General features: G+C 57.0%; 3 protein-coding genes across 3 annotated transcripts in view; 2 read left to right on the forward strand and 1 right to left on the reverse strand.

Moving 5' to 3' along the window:
- LOC149521034 (leukocyte immunoglobulin-like receptor subfamily A member 3) overlaps window positions 1–25413 on the forward strand; it is a 1043054-nt gene that overhangs the window by 204159 nt on the left and 813482 nt on the right. The window lies entirely within an intron of this gene.
- Window positions 1–25413, reverse strand: part of LOC149521036 (Fc receptor-like protein 5) — a 238989-nt gene that overhangs the window by 174796 nt on the left and 38780 nt on the right. The window lies entirely within an intron of this gene.
- Window positions 10870–16892, forward strand: LOC149521044 (putative olfactory receptor 10D4). The gene is made up of 2 exons (XM_089774127.1): window positions 10870–11000; window positions 16067–16892. Exons 1-2 carry the CDS (start codon window positions 10870–10872, stop codon window positions 16890–16892), a joined length of 957 nt encoding a protein of 318 aa, XP_089630253.1.

Here is a 25413-nt window from a genome sequence, read left to right on the forward strand (position 1 = left end):
AATGAGCACTAAATAGAGCCAAAGTCTCATTGTCCCTGGTGCTGGCGGGCTAAGTTTTTCGGGGATTGGCTGGTCATTGCCCAGAACAAGGGGCTGCGGATTGTCCCTGCAGGTGCAGCCCGGGTAGAGTCAGATTTACCCAAGAAATTCGCACCTGGTTTGTGTACCGCGCTCCGTACATTTCCAGCCCTCCAGTTCGATTCCGGGAGAAGTGTGGGAAATGGGTGCTTCGCTCTGGCCGAAATCCCACTAACATCCGAGGGGATATTAAAGCGGCTTCTATTCAAACAGAATCAGGTGCCACGAATTTGTAGGGGGCCCTGCACAGCGGGAACGCGTCCCTAATTGGCTCCGGAAAGGGGCTGTCAAAACAGAAACCGAGGAAGGAGAGAGGGAGGGATCGTTGCATTAGGAACCAGAGAACAGAAGGAAGGACGCTGCAGCCCAGCCTAGGGCCGCCCAGCACCTCTCGGTCCCTGTGGATCCTGTGACAGGTGGGAGATATGCAGATGTTGATGGAATTTGTGCATCCTAAGGGCTAGCCTTGGTTAGGGGACAGCGCAGAGAATAATTCCTTCAATTCACTTTTAAAACCATATATATTGTGTAGGTTTGCTCTTCCTATGCGAGTCTTTCTCCCTCTCCCTGCTACAAGGATGGAAGGACGGAGGGAGAGTCAGAGAGGGGAACGTGTGAAGCAGGAACAGCGGTTACATTGGAATGGACACCTCCTTTCTCTGCCTCGCGTTCTCTGCGAACAGGGCCGCATGTGTCAGCAAGAAGAGTCAACACTCCCTGTGAAACCGGCCTTGCTGCTCTGTTCAGAGGCCGCTTCCCCTTTTTGTACGGGCCCCGCTGCGCTCCGTGTCACTGTGGCGCGCTTCCTGGCGCAGTAATAGGTGCCGGTGTCTGCAGCTGTCAGCGAGCGGAGCTGCAGCGAGAACTGGTTCTTGGCGGTGTCTGCAGAGATGGTGACTCGGCCCTCGAGAGACTGGGCGTAGTGTGTGGTCCCTTCTCTGGATACTTCTCCCAGCCATTCCAGCCCCTTCCCGGGCTCCTGCCGGATCCAATTCCACCAGCAGCAAAAACTGGAGAGGGTGTCACTGGAGGGACCCGAGATGGTGCATGTGAGCGTGAGGGTCTCTCCGGGCTTCACCGCCGCAGAACCGGCCTGGCCCAGCTGCACCTGAGCCAGGACACCTGGGGAAAAGCAAACAAGGCGAGCAGGGAATTAGCCACCCGGGGGATCTACCGGGGTGTCCTCAATCCCCTCGCTGCCGCAGAGACACTCACAGCGGGGGGCGGCGAGCAGGGCAAGGAAAAGCAGCAGAGGCTCCACTTCCATTTCAGACTCCCCGGCGGGCAGGCCCAGGCAATTCTCTGGCCGGGCAGACACTGGGGCTCCCGGATTCAAGGGTTTGTATTTAACAGGCAGCTCCAGGCAGGGATTTGCATGCGGGATCCCTCAGTGGGTATAAGGGACAGCAAAAGGGGGCGGGGCGAGGATGAGCGCTCAGTACGTGGAGATGTCCCCTTCCCCCCCTCCCCGAAAGGGCGGACGCCCTAGGCGGGTGTAAGGGAACCCAGGGGGTGAGCGCTCAGAACCTGCCAATATCCCCTTTCGCACTGCTGCGTTTTGTGCCTCTGCAGAGAGCCCTCAACCCAGCGCACCTTTCATTGCAATCCATGGCTTCCTGGAGGGGAAGCGTAAGGGGTAGAGCATGGGTGGGGGACAGGGGATTGGCTCTGTCCTCAGCATAAAGGGTGAAATTAACAGTCCCTCGAGAGAATATTGGCGGAACCCCGGGCAGTTGCAGACAAAGGAGGGGAAAGGGTGCGCGGTGCTTGTGCCGCAACATCCAAGCCTCCGAGCCATCCCCTTCTCTGCCACAGATGTCCTGTGCGACCTTGAGCAAGTCACTTAGTCTGGCCGGGCCTTAGTCCCCTCTCGGCCACATGGGAATAGCAAGGAGGCGGAGAGGAGCAATACCTTGGCCAGAGCGTGAGGCTCAGACCCTGAGGCAATGGGAGTCGTCCAATGGCCTAAGGAAGAAATATAATCACAGCATGGCAGCAGGGGCTTAGCAGGCTGGGAGAAGTGTGATGCGTTAGCGTGTGACAGGCTGTAAGGGGGCCAGGCAGCACGGCGAGGGTCGCCACTGATGTGCCTGAAGCAGAGAGGTTGATGGAGAGAGGAATACAATGGCTGGAAAGTTACTAAGTATCGGTTCCAGCTGGAGAGGAGAGAGAGAGTCTGTTTGTGAGCTGCCGGGAGCTCGGAGACCCGTGCAGAGAGCAATCCGGGCTGTACCGTGCGCGGAGCGGTACCCCTGCTCTAGGAGTAGCTCTAGCTACTACAGAACGCCCCGGATTTACACGACCCGGTTCGGAGAGGAAAGAGCAGCCCAGCTGCAGGAGCGAGATGGCGAGGCTGGAAGCTCCCGGGGCGTTTCCCTTCCCGTACCGGCAGCGGGACAAAAACACGGAGCAGAGGGCCTGGCGGGGACACGGTTCCGAGGCTGATTCCCCACCTGGGGAACTCTGATCCCGGTGGGACTGGGAGGCGAGGCGTCTCTGCCTCGGCTTGGGAGGGAGACTATCGGCGCTGGTTTCTTTTCTCTCACGGCTCCAGAACAGAGTTCGAGTGTCCCTTGCTGGGCAGGTGCGCTGGGCCCTGCTATGTGCGGCAGGATCCCCTGTGTATGCAGAAGGGACGCACGACAGTAACCACAAGATTCCCTGAAGGAGCAGAATCCCAGGGACTGGACTTCAGCGCCAGTTTGTGTTCGCGTGACTGGCTGACGGGAGATTCTCGGCTCCTGGCCCCTTCTGTCCCATAATGGGACACATGATTCGCTTGTTGTTTAAAAGAAGGAACCAATCTATGTGGTTGCCCCTTTGGAAATATAAATATTCACTAGCTGGAGCGATTCTCAGCTCTGCAGCGCCGGCCCATGAGCAGGGAGGGGGCTGTGCCGGGGGTGGGGCTCACAGGGTCCTTAAGCACTGGACACCCCTGGCGCTGGCAGGTGGCTGGGAATGAATCCCCGGTCCAGCACGGACCCGCCCCACTGCCCTGTGCAGGGACAGAGAGAAACATTGTCTGGCAGGTGCGGACAGAGGGAGACTGGGCCCATCGCTCCTGGCTTCGCTCCCTGGGATCCCTTTAGCTTCACTGAGAGGAGCCGTTTGCGGGAGGTGGCAGCGCTGGGCCAGGCAATGGAGTCAGGACATGAAAGAGTTAATCAGTGATGTCAGAATGTTGTATCCTGCCTGGCCTTTGCTCCCGCGAGCCCCCGACAGGGCTGTTCTGCGCGTGTCTCTGCTGCCCCCGTGCGGCAGACGCGGGAAGTTCCGCAGCTCTGGTTTGTGCACGAGCAGCCGCAGGGTTCGTGTCACTGTGTCTCTCGCACAGTAATAGCGGGCGGTGTCCTCGGGCTTCAGGCCGGTCATTTGCAGGTGCAGCAGGTTGTTGGGATTGTCCCTGGAGATGGTGAATCGGCCCTTGAAGACCTGGGCGTAGTTGATGGAAGATGAACTTGGGTGTATTTCCCCGACCCACTCCAGCCCCTTCCCTGGAGCCTGACGGACCCAGCTCATCCAGTAGCTGCTGAAGGTGAAGCCGGAGGCTTTGCAGGAGAGGCGCAGAGAGTCTCCGGGCTTCTTCACATCCCCTCCGGACTCCACCAGCTGCACCTGGGACCGGGCACCTGCGAATAAAGGGATAAGCACCGGTAAAAAAAAAAAAGGCCCAAAAAGGGCCTAAGGGAGGGAAGCACCCAACTGCCATTGAATTCCATTGAGATAAGGGCACCTCGTTGCCTTAGGCTGCCTAGAACAGCTCCTGTTCTGCAGCCAGTGCAGCAGCGACCCCTCCAGATCCCCAAAAGCATCGGAGTTGAAGGAGGCTCCACGAGGAAGACGAAAATCAGCAGCAGGTTCCTCCTCAGTGAAGGTGCAAACTGAGCCCAGCAGCCAGGCCCGGGCAGGTCTGTGTCTAGGGGGGATATTGAGGCTCCTGGAAGCAGGGGCTGGTATTAAAAGGGGAACCCGCCGGGCGGGGATTTGCATGTGGGTTGCCCAGAGTGAATGGAAAAGGGGCCAGGGTGGGAGCTGAGTCTGCACAGGGGGAGAACGGGAATCCCCCCAAGGATCCGCAGCCTTAGTAGGTCTCCGGGCGCTGGGAAATCCCCTTCCCGTGGGTACCCCGGCTCCGCCCCGTGTCGCTGCCTGGAAAGCCCTTAGGAGAGCGGCTGTTCGGTTTCCCTGGGCAGGGGCTGGTGCGTGTCACTAACGCTCCTGAGCCTCCTCCTGGGGGCGTCCCCTCGCCCCAAATCTGTGTGAGAATTTCCCCCCCCCCCCGTTCCTCGCTCCCCTCCCACGGCCCATCCCGCCAGCCTTGCATTTCCCGTCCATTCCCGTGCATTTTAATGGGGGTTTCGCGGCTCTGTCCGTTCTCTCTGGCTCCCTGCGCTGCTTAGAAGCCGCTTCCCCTTTTTGTACGAGTCCCGCTGGGCGCCGTGTCACTGTGTCTCCGGCGCAGTAATAGGTGGCGGTGTCTGCAGCTGTCAGCGAGCGGAGCTGCAGCGAGAACTGGTTCTTGGCGGTGTCTGCAGAGATGGTGACTCGGGCTTGGAGAGACGGGGCATATTGTGTTTCCCAGTCCTCGTTGTCACTGTCATAGTACACCCACCCCATCCACTCCAGCCCCTTCCCTGCAGGCTGCCTGATCCAGCTCCAACCAGCGCCACTATCCACAGTATCTCCAGAGACAGCGCAGCTCAGGGTGAGGGTCTCTCCGGGCTTCACCACCCCGGGGCCTGACTGGACCAGCTGCACCTGAGCGAGGGCACCTGGGAAAGCAGAAAACAAGCCAAGACAATATTAACTCCCGAACCAATCCAGGGCTCTGTTCCTAGTTCCTCTCTGCCCCACGGACACTCACAGCCGGGGGCGGCGAGCAGGGCCAGGAGAAGCAGCAGAGGTTCCATTCTAGGTCTCAGGAACTGAGGGAAACTCCCCAGCGGGCAGGGCCGGGCAGGTCTGTGTCTGGACAGAGACTGAGGCTCCTAGAACCAGGGGCTGGTATTTAACTAGGCAGCCCCGGGCAGGGATTTGCATGCGGGTTCCCCAGGGCGAGTAAAGGGGGTGGCGGGGGATGAGCGCTCAGCACATGGCGATGTTCCCTGGGGAGCAGGTGTCCCCTTTTTACCCCAGAGAGGCCGGGCGCTCAGCTCAGCTATAATGACAAGAGGTGGCTGAGGGGACAGAAGAGGCGCCATGCTCCGGGCTCTGGACTGGGGCCGGGATGGGACCGACGGTTTCACGCAATGGGGATGGACTAGAGGGGAACCCAGTGGCCAGGGAGGGCTGCCGGGCGGGTGGCACAGAGACACGCCCCTTCATACCGCAGGGTGTGACCCAACCCCATTGAAACATCCCTGGAGCAGGGGCAGCTCCAGAATGTGCTGGGCAAAGAAACTAAAAACCAGAATTGTGATGCAGGGTCGCTCCCATCGAGGTTCTCCGGGGATCGGAGGGCAGGGAAGCAGCCCGGGCTGCAGGGGGTGGGGTGGGAGGCTGGTGTTGGGCACCAGAGCCCGGCCCTGCCTAGGTAAAAGGGGAGGGGCTGGGGCATGGGGAGAAGAGGCAACATCGGGTCCTGTTTTCTAGACTTCTGATCATCTGTGTTGCTCTTCTCCGGACTTTTTCTATTTTATCCACAGCGATCCCGACATGTGGTGCCCGGAACTGGACACAACGCTCCCGGTGAGGCCTGGTCAGCGCAGAGTGGAGCGAAATAATCACTGACTGCTCCTGTCTCGCTCACAGCACTCCTGAGAAATGTTTGCTCTGTGGGTAACAGTGACAGGCTGTCGGCTTCTGTTTGACTGACGGGTCACTAGGGGCCCCCTGGGCAGCGCCCCTGCCTCGGGAACATTTCCCTTCTGTGTGGGGGCTGGATGGTTCCCTCCTAAGGGCCGCACTTTGCCTTTGTCCTTATTGATTTTCATCCTCTTTACTTCTGACCATTGTTCGTTCTGAAGTACAGTCCTCTGCTCCAAAGCACTCGCGACCCCTCCCCTCTGATCTCCTCTGCAGGCTTTATCAGCGCCCTCTCTCTGCCATTCTCTAAATCAGTGGTTCTTAACCTTACTGCACCCTGCACCCCTTATCCTAGATTTAAAGTAGGTCAGTTCTTTAAAACTAAAATACATCACACAAATCTGGCATGTCTCTGTGAGGGAGTGGGGGCTGTCTGCTCTGTAACCCGGTGTCCCCCTGCGCTGTGCTGTGTGATTCCCAATGACTCACCCACACGTGTATTAGCCCAGACTCCTAGGCCCAGCCTAACCAGAGAACAAGGCTCTTCCCAGGGGGAGGGAGGCAGAGACGAACACCTGGTTCGGGGGCAGGGTCTGGGAGCCAGAAAGTTGCTGGCTGGGAAACCTGCGGGGAACAGCCTGAGCAGAGGGCAGAGGATTTAAGGGCGGGGGGAGGAGAGGGGAGGGGGATGGATTTCCTACGCAAAGGGTCTGAGGCATCCTGGCCCTGACTCCTGTAACCACATTAGGTCTGTGCTGTGCTGTGTCCTGGAGAAGCAATAAACCCTCCTCTCTACTCTACCGGCTGCTTGTTACGGGGCTGCACGCGCCATCAGTGTCCTACCCCCAGGGGGCGCTGCACCCCAGGTTAAGAACCCTGCTCTAAATCATTAATGACGCAAATCATCCAGTTCAGTCCAGCTCTGACAGTCATACCAACGACTGCTGCCAGCCGAGAGTCACGTCTGGGCCTGGTACCCAGCGCAGTGAGTTCCAGCCAGGGGACTCATTAGCAATGCCAACGTTTTAATTAATCCCAAGGCCCCTTTCACCCCATGGGGTGCTAGGCCGGGGCTGGGGATAACACATCGACAGAGATTAATCACCACGTCTGCCCCGCATCCCAGCTCCCAGGCGAGGTGCCCACCAGGGAAGGGCGGGGAATGAGACTGATTAGTGGAATCCCTGGGGGCCTTATTAGACTTGCAGGGCTGGGACACCAGCAAATGGCTGGATGAGCTCACTGCTGGAACCCCGACTGTAGGGGCCTGTCCCGCTCCCACCCCTCTGTGCGGTGTCTGCGGGTTTGTCTCCATTGCAGGGCGTCCCCCCATGGACCCAACCCCAGGGCGCAGGTGCACAGTGCAGGTGTCTGGCGAGGCCTGTGCCCACCCCACTGCCCTGGCTAGGGGGGGAGCAGGTGTCCTTGAGTCCAATCAGTCATAACACGCTAAGGGCCCTTGCTCCTGGATCCTGGCGGTGCAAAGGGGAGGGGAACAGAACCCGCCCATGTCCTGGGAAGTTGCGGAGCGACGTCTCTCCCAGTGAAGATGGGGTGGAGGTGAAGAACCCTTCCCCCGATGGGTCACTTACACAGCAAGCTCTGCAAGGCCGGTCTGGCTCGCTCTGTGTCTGCTCAGAACAAGAGTGTCAGGGTCTGGTGGGGGAGGTTGGGGGAGGGGCGGCTGTCCTGCCCAAAATGGCTCAGTTCTTTACACTATTCAGCATCTCTGCTGTCCTGCCACAAGGGCTGAGCAATGTTGTACGGGATGGTTGGTGTCTCCACCTGCACAGCGGGGGATGTCACCCCCACCCGTCCGCACTCCACTACACGACCACCATCCCTGTGCGCACAGAGAGGGGCCGGGGAACAGGCGGACACACACCCAGGGGAAAGCTCGGATGGACTCAGAAGTCTCCAGCCCAACCTCTGGCCCAGCTCCCTGCTATTTCACCCCATGAGGGGATTCTCTGGCTTGTGCCACAGGAGGGCAGAGCACAGACGAGCATCAATGTCCCAACCCCCCCAACAGTGCAGGGTGTAGAACAGGCATCTCATGGCTTCGTCCTCTGCTGGAAAATTACACGGCTCCTTCAGTCCCAATGGTGTTTCTCCTGACTCACACCCATGTGCAGGGTGGGCAGAAACAGCCCCGGTGAACCCAACGGGGCCCCCAGGAGTCAGGCCAGGGGGCCGACAGCAGAATCCAGGCCGGGTGGAGCTGGGGATCGGGCCCTGCTGGCTCCATGCCCGGACAGTAGTTACCGGTCTGAGTGTCTGGTCCCGGGGGTGTCTGGGCATCTCCAAAGCGAGGCCAAAACTCTGTTACTTAGCGACTCTGCCGAGGGCTCAGCCAGGAGCCCAGTGGGGTTCAAGGCTGGTCCCGAGGGCCCCAGAGGGGATTTAAGGCCCAGGCAGAGCCAGGAGACTGTAGGAAGCTTTGGGCTCGGAAGCAGCACGGGGCGAGACTCAGGGGCAGCCCTGGCCAGGTTGGCAGTGGATTAGGGTGGGTCCTGGGTGGGTCCCAGCTGCTGTGGCAGAGGGACGCTGGGCAGGGATGGGAAGGACACGGGATTGGGCCACAGGAGTCCCGGCCGGAGCAGAAGGGAAGAATCCCAGTAAGCTGGAGCTGCCTCTGCCCATGCAGCCAGTGTAAGGCTCTTGCTTTGGTACCGATCCACTCGCGCTGCCCTCAGTCTCCACCTGTCTGTGGCCTGGCCCGGCCACATCCCCAGGGCTTGTCAGCCAGGGGTGTCCTGTAGAGAACCATCCACCCAGTCCCCTGGCCCCGTCTGGGCAGCGCCTGCCTCTGGGCTGCTTCTCTGTGTCACTGATCTCTCTCTCCTCGTCGGCCATAACCCCACCACCAGCCTCTGCCCCACAGCCCTGCCCTCCCGCCTGGGGAATCTCCCTGCGAAACGCCACCAGACACTTCACCCTCGCCCCTCAAATCTCACTGTAAAATTCCCATCCGGGGTGACATCTGCACAGCCCAGCCTGCCGAGCGCAGCCAAGCAGATGAGAAGCTGGAGCGGGGGTGGTGGTGCCTGGAACAATGTCTATAGTGAGGGTGGGGGGAGAGGGCTGAGACATACTGAACCAAACTGAGAACCTGTGTATGACGGGAACCACATTAACTTAGCGTCTCTCTCAGCAGCCCTGGATCCAGCCCCCCTGGCTGGGCTGCCCCCTTTTCCTTCTCCCTCCAACCCCAAAATAGCCCCACGACTCCCGTCTTTCCCACATTCATCACTTTGCATCTCTGAGGCCACATCCCTGCTCACTCCATCCCTTCCCCATCCTCCCTCACTTGCACCAGTCTGGGGCAGAGGGTTGGGGTGCAGGCTCTAGTCTTGGATTAAGGGATTTGGAGCATGAGAGGGGCTCTGAGCTGAGTTTGGGGCAGGCAGTTGGGGTGTCAGAGGGGTTCTAGGTGCAGGCTCTGGGAGGGTGTTTGGATGCAGGGGTGCTCGGGGCTAGAGCAGGGACTTAGGGTGCAGGGGGGTGGTTCACGACTCGGGTAGGCCTACAGGATGTGGGCTCTGACTGGGCACCACTTACCTCAGGTGGCTTCCGGGTGGTGGTGCAGTGGGTCTAAGGCAGCCTCACCCCTGCCCTAGCCCTGCACCACTCCCAAAAGCAGTCAGCAAACTCCCTTCCAAGTCCTGTTGTGCCCCCCGCCCTGCACTGTGGAGATCGGATACAGGGTGGGAGACAGGGCACCGTGACATCAGCGCCCTCCTCTCCCTCCCCTGCCCTGCACAGTGAGCAGGAGGCTCCCGGTTGTGGGAGGAGGCAGCTCCAAGGCAAAGGGCAGGAGATGCGCAGCAGTGGGGGGAGGGGCAGCTGAAGTGCCAGCACTTGATAGTCTCTGGGCCAAATCAGTCAGGATCCCCTGTCAGAGGCTCCAAGATCTACAACTAGATCCCAATCTACTGGCTAGTGACCACTGGCCTAAACAATCCCTCCGCTGCGCACCAGGGCCAGCCCTCTGCAGGGAGGTCCCAGAGGGGCAGCTCTGTTGCTCTGTGTCTGCAAAAATGAGGAGCCCTGAGGCACCTTGAAGTCCGGCCGATTTATTTGGGAATAAGCTTTTGAGGCAAAAACCACTTCATCAAACACATGCAGCCCGTGTGGGTGTTTTCATTGTCAAACAGATTGGATTGGAGAAGATGCCGTTGTACTTTAGGGCTTGGCTGTAGACAAAGGGTCTTATGGTGTGTCCTGGATGGAAGCTAGAGGCATGTAGGTAAGGAGAGAGGTCGCAAGGTTTCCAGTGCAGGCTGGTATTTATATGACCATCATTTATTTGTTCTGGACACCAGGCATTTGAAAAAGTGATTTTTATCCCCAAAATCCAGGTATGTCCACACTGCATGACTATTTGGGGATACCAGAGGTATCCCAAAAGAGCAACCCCACATCTGAAGAAGCCACCCATTTTTTCAAAATATTTTTCAAAATAATGGGTGCACTACTTCAGAATTCCTTAAGGGATGTGTCAAAATAGGATGTTGTTTTGAAATCTGGCATTGTTTAAATGAGCCAAATTTCAAAATAAGCTATTTGCATGTCTTGTTTTGAGTTTAGAGTGCTGTGTAAATGCACCGTAAAGTGTCACTGTCTTCTAGTTTCTGAAGAGAGGGTGAGAGAGAACCCCTCCCCAAAGGTTAGCCACAAACAGAAGGCTCCGTGTTACTGTGGTGAAGAGGCTTAGAGAGAAAATGCCTGAAGAAATTGTCATTGCACAAGGAGAGAAGAAGCCTGCGCAGAGCAGACCAGAAGAGATTCTCAAAGAATCGGATGATCTCCTTTGTCTGGTCTGTGTTGACTCCCCGATATCCATGGCAGGCACGTTCTCTCACCATGCTCAGCAATGGCACAGTGAGGCCAGGCCCCCAACTGGCATTACAAAGACAAGGAAAGCGATTCCTGGGGGTTGTGGATGGAAGGGGAGTATTGTAGGTAGGATATGACAGGTCTTCTTGTTTCTCTAACTCACTGGCTGCATTTCTCTCCCTTTGCCCCAGGAATGAGATCCAAATGGGGCTGGTGAATCACACCCAGGTGACTCATTTCATCCTCTTAGGGATCCCCAACACCGATGGCCTCCAGACCATCCTCTTCTTCACCTTCTTAGCCTTCTACCTCTGCACCCTGCTGGGCAACCTGCTGTGACGGCGTGTTGGGGGTTCCCCGTCTCCTGCACCCCGAGATGGCACAAACAGACTGCACCAGCCGGTGGAATAGAGGAAGTTTATTGCCTCTCCAGGATACAGCATAGCACAGATGTAGTCTGGTCACAGAACTGGGCTAGGATGCCTCAGGCCCCCTTGAGTTGGGGGGAGACTGGGCCCCTAAACTCCAGCTCCTCTCCCTAGGCTGTCTCCTCCATGCTCTCCCACAGTAACAACTAAATTCCCTTGCAGCCCTGCCCCCCAGTCCAGGGCAGCATTCACCTTCCTTTGTTCCTCTCCATGGGGGGTGTCTGGCCACTGGTTCGACAAGTTTGGCCTTATCTCTGCCTAGCGAGATTTTCCCTGCTGGGTCTTGCTCCAGACAGCAGGGGTCACCACAGCCCAGCAAGTACCCCCACTACGTCACAGTTCTCCCCCCTCCGAGAGCGAACTGAGCAGGGTCACTCCGCTCGTGACCTGGGGAAGTTCGGGCCCCTCGCTACGGGACAGCGCGTCGGCGATGATGTTGGCGCTCCCCTTGACGTGGATCACTTCCATGTCGTAGTCCTGCAGGAGCAGGCTCCACCGCAGCAGCTTGGCGTTCGTCCCTTTCATCTGGTGCAGCCAGGTCAGGGGGCAGTGGTCGGTGAACACCGTGAAACGCCGGCCAAACAGGTACGGCTGCAGCTTTTGCAGGGCCCACACCATGGCCAGGCATTCCCTCTCTACGGTCGCGTAGCTCCGCTCCCGGGGCAGCAGCTTCCTGCTCAGGTACACGATGGGGTGACGTTCCCCTTTCTCGTCCGCCTGCATCAGCACCGCCCCCAGCCCAGTGTCCGAGGCGTCCGTAAACACGATAAAGGGCTTGTCGAAGTCTGGGTTTACCAACACTGGGGCCTTGGCCAGGGCTCCCTTCAGGGCACAGAGAGCCCTCTGGCACTGCTCCGTCCAGACCACCCTGTCGGGCCTCCCCTTCCTGCACAGCTCTGTGATCGGGGCAGCGATGGAGCTGAAGTTGGGCACAAACCTCCGGTAGTACCCCGCCATCCCAATGAAAGCCTGGACCTGCTTCTTGGTCTGGGGCACAGGCCAGTCCCGGATGGCCTCCACTTTGGCCGGCTCTGGCTTCAAGCAGCCGCTCCCCACCTTATGGCCCAGGTAGGACACTTCGGCCATTCCAACCTTGCACTTCCCAGCCTTTACGGTCAGCCCAGCCTCCCTCAGCCGATCCAGTACCTGGCTGACCTGGGCCACATGGTCCTCCCACGACTGGCTGAAGACGCAGATGTCATCGATGTACGCTAGGGCACAGTTCTCCATTCCCCTCAGCAGCTGGTCCACCAGGCGCTGGAAGGTGGCCGGCGCCCCTTTGAGGCCAAAGGGTAGGACCAGGAACTCATAGAGCCCCAGCGGCGTGATGAAAGCCGATTTCAGTCTGGCCTCCTGGTCTAGCGGCACCTGCCAGTAGCCCTTGGTGAGGTCCAGGGTGGTGAGATAGCGAGCTCCCCCCAGCTTGTCCAGGAGCTCGTCGGGCCTTGGCATCGGGTAGGCGTCGGACACCGTGATGGCGTTGAGCTTCCGGTAGTCCACGCAGAACCGGATCGACCCGTCCTTCTTGGGAACCAGCACCACGGGAGAGGCCCAGGGGCTGGAGGACGGCTGGATCACCCCCAGGGCCAACATGTCCTGGACCTCTCTCTCCAGGTCCTGGGCTGTTTTCCCTGTGACTCTGAATGGGGAGCAGCGCACCGGGGGGTGAGTGCCCGTCTGCACCCGGTGGACAGCCAGGTTGGTAAGACCCGGCTTGTTGGAGAACAGCTGCTGGTGGGAGCGCAGCACCTCCCGGATCTCGGCCTGCTGGGCCGGGGTGAGCTGGTCCGAGAGGGAAATTGACTCCAGCGAAGAGTCCTCTCCGGTCCCAGGGAACAGGCCCACCAGGGGATCCTCCCCCTGCTCCTCCCAGGGCTTACACACGGCCAGCACCAAGTTCTCCCTGTCCCAGTACGGCTTCATCATGTTAACATGATATACCCGCTGGCCGCGCGTCCGGCCCGTCAGCTCCACCACGTAGTTCACCTCGTTCAGCTGCTTAACCACCTTGAAGGGGCCGTCCCAGGCGGCTTGCAGCTTGTTCTTCCGCACGGGGATCAGGACCATCACCTGGTCCCCGGTAGCGTAGGCGCGGGCCCGTGCATTGCGGTCGTACCAGACCTTCTGCTTCCTCTGGGCCCTGCTCAGGTTCTCTCTGGCCAGGCCCATGAGCTCGGCAAGTCTTTCCCGGAATGTCAGGACGTATTCCACGACCGGCTCACCCTCCGGGGAGACCTTCCCCTCCCACTCGTCTTTCAATAAGTCCAGGGGGCCCCTCACTCGCCTCCCATATAACAGCTCGAACGGCGAGAACCCCGTGGACTCCTGGGGCACTTCCCTGTACGCAAACAGCAGGTGGGGTAGGTACTTGTCCCAGTCCTGCGGGTGTTTGTGCATAAAGGTCCGTAGCATCTGCTTCAGAGTCCCATTGAACCTCTCCACCAACCCGTTGGTCTGGGGGTGATACGCCGAGGCCCAGGTGTGTTGCACCCCACTCTTCTCCCACAAGCACTGGAGCAGGGCCGACATGAAGTTGGATCCCTGGTCCGTGAGAACCTCCTGGGGAAACCCCACCCTGCTGAAAATGGTCAGCAGTGCGTCTGCCACCGTGTCTGCCTCGATGGAGGGCAGGGCCACGGCCTCGGGGTAGCGGGTGGCAAAGTCCACCACCACCAGGATGTATTTCTTCCCTGTCCGGGTCGCTCTGTTGAAGGGCCCCACAATATCCATCGCCACCTTCTGGAAAGGCTCCTCTATGATGGGCAGGGGTCTCAATGCAGCTTTCTTCCTGTCTTGGGCCTTCCCCACTCGTTGGCAGGAGTCGCAGGACCGGCAGTACCGCTGGACAGCTGCAAACATCCCCGGCCAATAGAAGTTTTGGAGCAGCCTCAGCCGCGTGCGCCGGATCCCCTGGTGTCCCGAGAACGGGATGTCATGGGCCAGGTGTAGCAGCTTGCGGCGATACCTTTGGGGAACCACCAGCTGCCGCTGGAGCCCCCACTTGCCTACCGTCCCGGGGGAAAGCCATTCCCGGTACAGAAATCCCCTCTCCCACCGGAACTTCTCCTGGCAATCTCCTCCTAGGGGTTGAGCGGCACCCAGGTCAGCCCGGTCCCTCAGGGCCTGCAAGGAGGGATCCGCTCGCACCTCCGCCTGGAATTCAGCGGCTGGGGCTGGGACAGGGCCGTGGTTCCCCCCACTGCCTAGGTCCAACTCTAGGTCTGCTGGGACGGGGCCCTGGGCCCCCTGTTGGGGAACCTCCTCGAGTTCCGGGCCGCAAGCCCCTCGCTTGCTCTGGCTACGGGTGGTGACCAGCGTCCTGTGGGGTCCGTCTGGCCACTCCTCTAGGTCACTCCCCATTAGCACGTCGGTGGGCAAGTGCGGGTGCACCCCCACTTCCTTGGGGCCCTCCTTGGCCTCCCATTTCAGATGCACCCTGGCTACAGGTACCTCAAAGGGGGTGCCGCCTATGCCCCTCAGAGTCAGCTGAGTGTCGGGTAGCATATGGTCTGGGGCCACTATGTCGGGCCGGGCCAGCGTCACCTCCGCCCCCGTGTCCCAGAAACCCGTCACCTTCCTGCCATCCACCTCCAGGGGTACGAGGCAGTCCCTCCGTAGGGGCCGCCCCGCCCCCACCCGGTGCACGGATAAATCTGTCTCCCGAGGGTCAGACCTCCCAGGGGAGGTGCACTGAGCATCCTTCCCCTCTCTCTGAGCTGAGGTTTGCCGGCCAGCCCCTGCCACTGGGGCAGCCTGCCCTTCCTCCCGCCCCAGCCAGTTAACCCTGGAACGTCCCAGGTCATGGGACCTGTTCTTGCGCCTGGTGCATTGAGCCCTCTTGTGGCCTCGTTGCCCACAGCGATGGCAAGTTAGGTTCTGTGGGCCCATTCGGGTCGGCTCTGCCCGGGCCCTGGCTGGTTTTCTGGGGTATCGACGACTGGTCCTGGTCCCTGGGGCTCGCCTCGGAGGTGTCTCTCTCCGTTGCTCCGCCGAGAACCGGTCTCTGCGCGATTCTCTTTCTCTCCGGGACTCCCGTTCACCCCCGGACCGGCTCTCCGTGAACTCATCCGCCAGTCTCCCGGCCTCCTGGGGGTTCTCTGGTCTCCGGTCCTTGAGCCACAGCCTCAGTTTGGGTGGGCACGCTTCATAGAACTGCTCCATCATGACCAGCTTGAGCAGCTTCTCTGCGGTCTGGGCTCCGACTCCCGAGACCCACTTGCGGCAGTATTGCGCCAGGCGGGAGGCCAGGTCCACATAGGTCTCCCGTGGCCCTTTCTGTACCCCCCGGAACTTCTTCCTGTACATCTCGGGGGTCAGCCCGAACTTGTGCAGCAGGGCCTCCTTGACTCGGTTGTAATCCCCTGGCTGTAGGTCCTCCAGCTGACTGAGCACTCCGGCCGCCTCCTGGTTCAGTGCGGGGACGAGCTCCTGCAGCCAGTCAGCTGGGGGGACCTGTTGCAGCCCACAGGCCCTCTCAAAGGAGCTGAGGAACCCGTCTATGTCGCTCACCGCTGGGAGCTCCATCCACGGGGTGCAGTGCATCCCACTTCTGACACCAGTGTGACGGCGTGTTGGGGGTTCCCCGTCTCCTGCACCCCGAGATGGCACAAACAGACTGCACCAGCCGGTGGAATAGAGGAAGTTTATTGCCTCTCCAGGATACAGCATAGCACAGATGTAGTCTGGTCACAGAACTGGGCTAGGATGCCTCAGGCCCCCTTGAGTTGGGGGGAGACTGGGCCCCTAAACTCCAGCTCCTCTCCCTAGGCTGTCTCCTCCATGCTCTCCCACAGTAACAACTAAATTCCCTTGCAGCCCTGCCCCCCAGTCCAGGGCAGCATTCACCTTCCTTTGTTCCTCTCCATGGGGGGTGTCTGGCCACTGGTTCGACAAGTTTGGCCTTATCTCTGCCTAGCGAGATTTTCCCTGCTGGGTCTTGCTCCAGACAGCAGGGGTCACCACAGCCCAGCAAGTACCCCCACTACGTCACACCTGCTCATCTTCTCAGCCGTCCTCGCCGACCGCCGCCTGCACACCCCCATGTACTTCTTCCTCTGCAATGTTGCTGTGCTGGACATTGGCATCTCTTCCATGAGCATCCCCAAATTGCTGGACAACCTCTGGGCCAACAGTAGAACCATCTCGCTGGGCGGGTGCATGGCCCAGATCTTCTTCTTCCACTTCCTGGGCAGCACCGAAAGTTTGCTTCTCACAGTCATGGCCTTTGATCGGTACGTGGCCATCTGCCACCCGCTGCGCTACCTGCTCATCATGAACCGCAGGGTGTGCACCCTCCTGACTGCCAGCAGCTGGATTGCCAGCTCCTTCCACGCCACCATCGTCACCAGCCTGACCTTCACGCTGCCCTACTGCGGGTCCAATGTGGTGGACTATTTCCTCTGTGACATCTTCCCCGTGGCCAAGCTGGCCTGCGTGGACACGTACATCTTGGAGACTGTAACCTTCACCAATATTGGGGTGGTGCCCATGAGCTGCTTCCTCCTCATCCTTATGTCCTACACACAGATCATCTCCTGCATCCTGAAGATGAATTCAGGTGAAGGGCGCCGCAAAGCAGCCTCCACTTGTGCCTCCCATCTGGCTGTGGTCACCATATTTTTTGGGCCCTGCACTTTGATCTTCTTTCCCCCAGAGATGAGCAAAGTGCTGGTGACCCCTGTGAACATTTTTGGTAATGTGGTCACGCCCATGGTGAACCCGGCCATCAACACGCTGCGCAACAAGGAGGTGAAAGCAGCTCTGAGAAAACTGAGAGGGGGTCAGAGGCCTGCCGGTTGATGTTTGCAAACTCACCTATAAATACATTGGCATGGCCCATCAGTGGCTTTTGTGTCTCTCCCTTCACCCATCCCAATACAGCCCTATGTATCTCCCTGGAGCTCTGTCTGTCATAGAAATGCTTCGACAATCCCCAAAATGTCTGCCACACTGTCAGGCTGATATTTTCAACCCTGCCCGAGGGACAGGTGCACCAAGTTTGCACTGGAATGAATCGGAACTGGAGCCACAAACTCTGCAGAGGTCTCTGAAAGTCTCAGTCTCATAGCACAGGTCTGTAGAGCTTGAGCTCTTTCTGTGTATCATTATAAGGCAGGATTTCCACTGCCAGGATTCTCATGGCTGCTGTGTGAGTCCTCTCCAAGCAATCAGCCCCTGGCTTGAGTTGTGGACGCCAGACCCAGGCAGAGTATTCAACCAGTGCTGGCACCAGAGCAGGAACCGCCTCTCTCCTACTCAGAAATCTCCCTTTGTGTGTCCCATGGTCACATGAGCTTTGTGGCCCCAGTTTTGTACTGGGAGCTCTTGCTCAGCACAGTCTACAATTCTGCATTGCTGGGGGAGCTGGAAGGTGATGCCCTTGCACTGGCCCCGGGAGCCAAAGTCCAAAGAGCCACAACCCCAGACTCTGGTGCCTGGGAAAAGCAAGGCGGGAATGGAAGGTCGGTTCACACAAGGTGCACAACAATTTTAAAATCAAGGCAGATTCTGATGCTCAATGGGACACGTCCTTTGATCTCCAAGCTATGGGCACTGGGTGGCCCTAGAATGAAAAGCAGGGACAGTTGGTGCTTATAGTGTTGGTGCTTAGAGTAACTGAAAACCCTCAGGAGTGGATGACAGTTTTGCGGGACCCAGGGCAGCACAATTTCATGGGGCCTCCCTTTGGAGAAAAAATAGAAAAAAGGCGTCAAATGCATAAATTGAAGGCTATTCTCATATTAAATGTGAACTGGGTAAATTTAATAGAAACTTAATTTAGCTGGATATTTTTCATTTTAATTATATTGTAATTCATTTGTAAACAAAATTCTGCATTAATAATTAAACATTTTCATTTGTATTTAAGTCTATTATAGCTGTCTAGCTCTTTTGGCAGCACATTCTTCAATTATGTCAGTAAAATCCATTTCTTTACACAGGTCATTTTCAAAAAAATTTAAAAATCCTTCTTTGCAAACAAATGCAACAGCAACCACATGAAAGATACGTGTGACTGAGGACTATAAACATTAAGCTGTACATTCACCTGCCAACATAATTTTTAAACCCTACAATACTCCTATTAATCTGCATCCTTTTAGACCTTCAGAGAAAGGTTTTCAAAATCACAAATAGCAATAAGGCCCAACTTAAATAGCCCAATTCTAATGAAAACTCAGAGCTGGAAGTCCAACTTTATCAGATATACCTTTGAGAAAAATCAGCCATCTTTATCTATGTGACAATTTTTCATTTAAGGAACACATTTTCAGAAATATGCAAATGAACAACACAGATTCAGCCCTGCTGGCTATCTACATATTACTTCTTAGCTGGCTACAAAGTGAGACAAAGTTTTAATGTGTTACATGCACATGCAGTATAATTATTTGCAATGTAATCTGGTGGACTATGCATTGCCTGTAACCTGGAGTGATTTCTATCATGAAGAGCATGTAGCTCAATGAAAGAAATAGTCTGTAAAACGTAAAGGGAACCCCTCCCCCATAGTTAATAAGCTGGCTACAGTGAAGAGTGGAGATAATGTTTTATCCAAAGTTTCTTCCTATTTATGCCCGAGAGACTTTTCTTTATCTGTTCCTTTAAAGGTGATGTAAAGGCAAAACCACACACAACGGCTGTGTCTAGACTGGCAACTTTTTCTTCAAGTCAGATGATTTTTGTGGAAAAACTTGCCAGCTGTCTACACTGGCTGCTTGAATTTCCGGAAAAGCACTGACGATCTCATGTAAAATCATCAGTGCTTTTCCGGAAGTACTATGCTGCTCCCGTTCGGGCAAAAGTCTTTTTCTGAAAGACTTTTGTGCAAAAGGGCCAGTGTAGACAACATAGTACTGTTTTCCGCAAAAAAGCCCCGATCGCGAAAATGACGATCGGGGCTTTTTTGCAGAAAACAACATCTAGATTGGCCACGGACGCTTTTCCACAAAAAGTGCTTTTCCGAAAATGCTTTTAAAGGAATACTTTTCTGTTAAAAGCATTTTCGGAAAATCATGCCAAGGTAGATGTAGCCAATCTGGCTGTGTCTAGACAGGCCAGTTTTTCTGGAAAATAGGCTGCTTTTCTGGAAAAACTTGCCAGCTGTCTACACTGGCCACTTGAATTTCCACAAAAGCACTGACTTCCTACTGTCTGAAATCAGTGCTTTTTGCGGAAATAATATTCTGCTCCCGTTCAGGCAAAAGTCCCTTTTGTGCAAAGCTTTTGCACAAAAGGGCCAGTGGTGACAGCTCAGATTTGTTTTCCGCAAAAAAGCCCCAATCGCAAAAATGGTGATCGGGGCTTTTTTGCAGAAAAGCGCGTCTAGATTGGCACAGATGCTTTTCTGCAAAATGTTCCAAAAACTTTTCTGTTAAAAGCATTTCCAGAAAATCATGCCAATCTAGACGCAGCCCAAATGTATTTGCATATCTCCTGCCTGATAAGATACAGCAAGGCCCTTCGCGAGCTATTCCGCAGTGTGGGGAGGTGGATTAAACGAAGAGGGAGCATCCATTGCCAGAGAAATAAGGCACGAGATAGAAAAATAGATAGGCAGGTGCTGCCACATTCACTCAGACCAATGCTCTGTCCAGTCCTGTACCTGTCGCCGTGGCCAGTACCAGAGCTGCGGGCGGAGCCTCGGCTGAGCCCCAGAAAAGCCCTTCCGCATGTCTGTGCTCTGGGAGCAGGGGCCGCCGGCCGCGTGCCCACCGCTGACCCAAGGGAACTGTGGGTGTTTCCCTGACAGGCTGTATAGGATTAACTCTCTGCCCCTTTGGGATTCCGTGATCCTTGATTAGGGTCAGTCGAATTCTGTTCTACTTGGGTGCAGCACCTCCTGCTGGGGAGACCTGCGGCTGCTGCTTTGGAAAAGGGGCATTTGGTGCTCATTCCCACCTCCCAGATGTGATTTATTTCCTTTGCAGGCCAGATGAAGAAGTGGGGTTTAGAGGCAAGAGCCCAGGGCCCCTGGCTAAGGGAGCGAGGCAAAAAGATCTCGGACCACCAAAATGCAGATCTTTCTTCTGGGGGCCCTTAGCCCAGGGCTGCAAGGGCCTCTCTCCATTTTGCATCTTTGAGCCTGGAAGACTCATTCATTTACTTCATAGTAGAGAACCAAGAGAAGAAAACTCTTCAAGTTATTCAAAGTGTCTGTCGTAAGAGGTCCAGCCCCCTCTCCTTTTCCCGTATACACCCCATATATACCTGTAGCGCCCCCTCTCCACCTGGTTACCTTCTTTAATACCAATCTGCTTACAGGTTATGATGGACAGGTCTGGGTTCTTCTGGATCCCGCCACACACTAACTTTATTTTTTCCTATAGATTTATTTGGCGGTGCCTCCATCCCCCTCACTCCTTCCTGGCAAGGTCACCAGGGCAGTTTTGGAGGGAAATTCTAACCCAGGGTAATCCCCACGTACTTGCCAGATTGTTGGAGACTCCCAGAAAATAACACAAACACATACACTATATTAAACACAATTATATTAAACAGGAGACAAATATAACATATGAATTTTTAGGTTCACCGGTGCCCAGAAACTGTAAGATTAGTATCCTGTTGCTACACGTACTTTGTCGGGGTCCTTGTTGACTGATGACCACAAAATTCTTCTCTGCAGTGGTTTAGCAGTGGGGCTGACTGGGTCCAGTGCAGCCCAGAGGACTCATAAGTGGGGAAAGGTGGTAAATCCCTCCACAGTTTAATATGCAGCAGGTTATAAAATCCCCAAACAAATTCCCTGACTGACTAACTAAAAGAGGGTGCACTCACACACTCCATGAATGAGCCTCAGTTTCAGAGATGACTCAGTCCCTGCAGAGGGGCTGGTCTCTGCTGGCAGGGATCCTCTTCAGGCAGGAATCAGGCTGCTTCAGTCCCAGGATTTCCCTTCACCACAAAGGGGTGCAGGGCTCAAGGTGTGGGTTACACAACTGCACTAAAATCCAAACTACAGTCTCATAGCCCAGCTTTCACTCACACACTCACACCAGGTCTCTCTCTCTCTCTCTCTCACACACACACACACACACACACACAGAGGAGGCAGCAGCCCGCAACTAGCAGACAGAGCAGAGCTGACCATATGGTGACTGGTCTCACCTAGGGAGCTGGAGGGCTAACTCAGCCTGGCTGGGGAAGTTTCCCAACAAACTCTACAAACCGGGAATCAGAAGCGGAGAAGGAAAGTCCAGTGGAGGGATTTTGCTTTCAGGTCTCTAGAGGCCAGTTCTCAGGGGGAAGCCTGCAGGCAAGCCTGGGGCTTACAAGCTCCCCACACAAACCCCTGCCCTTGCCCTGGCTGGCTCCAGACTGACTCAATCAATGGCTTCTCCCCTGTCCCGAACTGCTTGGGAGGAGCATCTCACTCCCCACTGGTTGCCAGGCAGACTCTGTCCCTGGTAGGGAGGAGGAGCCAAGGCAAACTCAGTGCGCCTCTCCCTGAGCTGCCCCCAGACAGAGCCCCAGGAATCTAGATAATGCCCTCGGGGGTTCCATACCATCAGAGAATACATCCCAGAACAGGCATGTAAAACAATCTGACCCTAGATTTCCACTGTTCATTTCAGAAGGTTTGGAAGGGGACTGTCCACCCAAGTCTCCTAGGGCAGAAACTCTCATCACAGACATGTTTTTGGAACGACCCTACTAAGACTAAACGGATCGATCCCTGGTGAGGTTTGCAGGAAATCTTCCGGTCTGGGAGGCTCGGTTCCCAGTTTCTGGCTTTTTTGCTGCTTCCTATAAAGCAACGGGCTCGGGGCCGTGCTGAGGAGGCAAACTGGGCTGAAGAGGCCCTGGGAGATGCCGGGGGCTGGCGATTGGTAGGGCCCCACGTTTCCAGTGGCCGCTCGGGGATTACTGCAGCGTGGGAGTAGGAGGCTGGTGACACTGAGATGCCAAGAGCTCACGATCTTGCCGGCTGCTCGGTCTGAGTCCATGTCCTGCGTAGCTCACGGCTCAGGCTCCTTGTTCCCATGAGGCCGGGGAACGGATTATCCACCCGAGTTTGGAGGAAGCGGCTTTGGCTTGGGCAGCAGGAGCTCTGGGTTCATCCGCCCGCACCGGGTGGGAAAAGCCGTCCCGGGGGCGCACCCACAGGAAGGGACTCAGCGCTTCACTCCGCGGCAGCAGGAGGGAAAGGCGGACGGGAGAGAGCAGGGCCCGGGTGGCAGCGCTCCTGGGCTTCATTGCCCGCTCCGGGGGCTCCGGGTCACTGACCGACTGTGTCGCTCACAAGTGCTTGGGACGCGCTGTGGGATGGAGCGAGCAGCCGAGCAGAGACGCTGGGCCCTGAGGCACTGCCCTCTGCGGTTCGCACAGGAAGCCTGGTTCTCTGTTTTTGTGCTGGCTCCCAGAGGTTTCGCCTCACTGTGTGTATCCGGCATAGTATCTGGTACAATAATACACGGCGGTGTCTGCGGGCTGCAGGCCGCTCAGCTTCAGGAACACGTGGCCTTTGGAGTTGTCTTTGGTGATGCTGAAGCGGCTTTGGAGAGCATCGTTTAAAGCCGTGCCGCCACCCGTCCATATGGCTCCCACCCATTCCAGCCCCTTCCCCGCTGGCTGGCGAATCCAGTGAATATCGTTATCAGTAAGAGAGATTCCAGACACGGCGCAGGTCAGGGTGAGGGTCTCTCCAAGCTTCTTGACGCCCTCTCCGGACTGCACCAGGCTGATCTGGGACCAGACACCTGCAGAGAGAAGGGAAACAAAGGGGAAATACGACAGTGACTGCTGCAGACGCAGTTTTTAAGGGACTTCCGGTCCCGGAGCCCAGCTGCAGCGCAACCCCCGCTCTTACCCACGGGGAGCAGTAGGAGGAGGACGCTGGCCAGTCTGGGGGTCATGGCTGCGGCTGTCGGCTCGTTCTCCAGGCGGGATGTGAAGCTGCAGCCCAGCGCTGGCTCTGAGCGGTGGGAGCGGCTCGCGGCCGAGCTAAGAACAGGCCCCGGGGAGCTAATTTGCATGGGCCGGGGGCGGAGCCAATAGAACTGGAGGACCCAGGCGGGATGTGACGCAGCATCGCGCTGAGCTATATAAGGGCAGGAGGGTCAGTGAGTCCAAATGCAAACAGGGAAACCTTCCTGGACTTGTCTATTGTGCGCTTCTATGGTTTGGGCAATTGAAAAAAACTGAATGAAAGATGATGTGATCTCCCCCCATAAACCCCGATTTCTCCCCCCCCAAAACTCTATCTAGCTATTTCTCTATCTAATCTCTCCTCCCCCCAACGCTGGGCCAATGTTCTAGACCCGCCATTAGGTCACTCGCAGATCACAGAATCGCCCCCTCCTCCCCAGGGACCCTCTCTCCGGCTCAGCGCTCCCACGGATGCTCGCTGAGGGCCCCGCTGCCTTCCCTGGGAGGAGGCGGGAGCCTCACACTGGGCAGCGTCTGAGCATCGAGTCCCTGGGGCAGCCGCAGCTGGAGGCCGGATGCAGCTGTTCGTTCTCTGCGCCGGGAAACACCCGCTGGGCAACCGCTCCCTGCGCTCCCCGGGGAGCTGGGCTCAGCAGCGCCTGTCTCCCCTCCCAGCTGGGCGCAGGGTCCGCAGAAGGGAACGACACTTCGCATCTGTTCTCGTTGCGGTGGAACGTGAGCGCCACTCCCCGGATATTCCTTCCCGCAGGGGGCGGTTTCTGCTGGAGCTCGGATTCGCTTCCCCTCGCTGTGTCCCGGCCCAGCGTTACCGGGCGGTGCCCTCGGGCTTCAGGCAGGTCACTGTGATGCAAACACGCCCGTTTGTTTCCTCGGGGGGATTGGCAACTCCTAGGGTAGGTGAAAGGCAAACTGCGGGCAGGGAGAGGGGCAATTCCTGGATTCAAGGGAAACATCGGTTTGTATTTACATTGTTGTTCTCGTTTTGTTTTGTTTTTCCAAATCGATTCCGTGAGGGTCGCTGGGGATTTAACTGTCCCTGTAGCTCTGGCCACTGCGCTGCGTTGTTTATTCACCTCGTTTTGTACCAGTCGCTGCGGTGCTCTGTGCACAGGGAGCGGAGCTGCAGGGTTGTTGGAAGGGCTCAGAGATGGTCGGTGCTGGGCATAGGCCGTGTCCTCGTTACATGGGTGAATGTCTCCCACTCATTGCAGCCGGGCCCAAAAAGCGTCCAGTCCAGGCCCAGGTGTAACCGCTGCCAGTGATGGAGACTGGAGAGGTGAAGGGGAAAACCATTTAATGGGCACAGATTCCTGGGTGTGGAAACCAGAAGGGGCCGATCCGATTGTCTGGTCCGACCTGTTGCTTAGCACCGGGCATAGAGCATCCCCCTGTGACTGCGACGAGAGCCCATAAGTGACCTCTGAGCTGTAGCCCTGCATGTTTTTCCCTAAAGCCAGCGTGGGGTGCGGATGTCTCCTGTCTGCTTATTCTGGGTGGGTCTCACCCCCTCCTCTGAGACGAGCCGGGGGAAGTAAAATCTTTTACTGAGCCAACTTTTGTTGGCGACAGAGGAGCGCTCTGGCTACACAGGGTTGTTTCCTGAACTTGTAGAGTCCCTCAAAAACGTGTCCCTTTCAGCAATAGCGCTAGTCCAGCAGAACATCTCCCCTCCTTTCCTTGTGTCTCTGATTCTCTGGGACCAGCTGGGCTCCACCAACCCTGCAAAACCTCCCTCGGAAGCATCAGCTTCTGTTCGAAGTAAGACACCGGACTGGGGGGAACCTCGAGTCTGATCCGGTGTCTAGTCATCAATGAGAGACGCCAAAATCCATTTGCTCCTTTACAGAACGTTGGCTTCTCTCGCGTCCTCTCGGGGGGAAGCGTGCACTACCGCGCCCCCTACTGGGCAGAATGAGATCTGCGCCGTGCCAATGGATGTTGGGGGGGGGGGGGGGGAGCATTACATCTCTGATTATGTAAATCAGTGGTCACCAACCAGTAGATCGGGAGCTACTGGTAGATCTTGGTCCCTCTGACAGGTGAGCTTGACTAATTTAGCCATGAGGCTCTTATCAAGCACAGCGCCTCATCTCCCCTCTCCCCACTGCTGCACACCGCCTGCCCTTTGCCTTGAAGCTGCCCCCCAGGAGCCTCCTGCTTGCTGTGCAGGCCAGGGGAGGAAGAGGAAAGGGTGCTTATGGCAGGGTGCCCCCTCTCCCATTCTGTATTCTATCTCCACAGATCGGAGGTGGGGGGAGGGGCACAACAGGGCTTGGGATGGAGGGAGTTTGCTGGCTGCCTTTGGGAATGGTGCAAGGCAAAGGTAGCAATTAGCCTGTCTAAGGCCCACTGCACCACCACCAAGGGGCCACCTGAGGTAAGCAGTCCGGCTGGAGCCAGCTCTGAACCCCTGCCCTTGTCATGAACC

The sequence above is a fragment of the Pelodiscus sinensis genome, chromosome 30, assembly GCF_052426305.1.
Source record: "Pelodiscus sinensis isolate ZL-2025 chromosome 30, ASM5242630v1, whole genome shotgun sequence".
Classification (NCBI taxonomy): domain Eukaryota; kingdom Metazoa; phylum Chordata; order Testudines; family Trionychidae; genus Pelodiscus; species Pelodiscus sinensis.

Coding starts and splice junctions, on each gene's coding strand:
- LOC149521044 (XM_089774127.1), top strand. CDS start 10,870: ATGGGGCTGGTGAATCACACCCAGGTGACTCATTTCATCCTCTTAGGG. Junction 11,001..16,066: donor ACCCTGCTGGGCAACCTGCT/GTGACGGCGTGT, acceptor CAGCCCAGCAAG/TACCCCCACTACGTCACACC.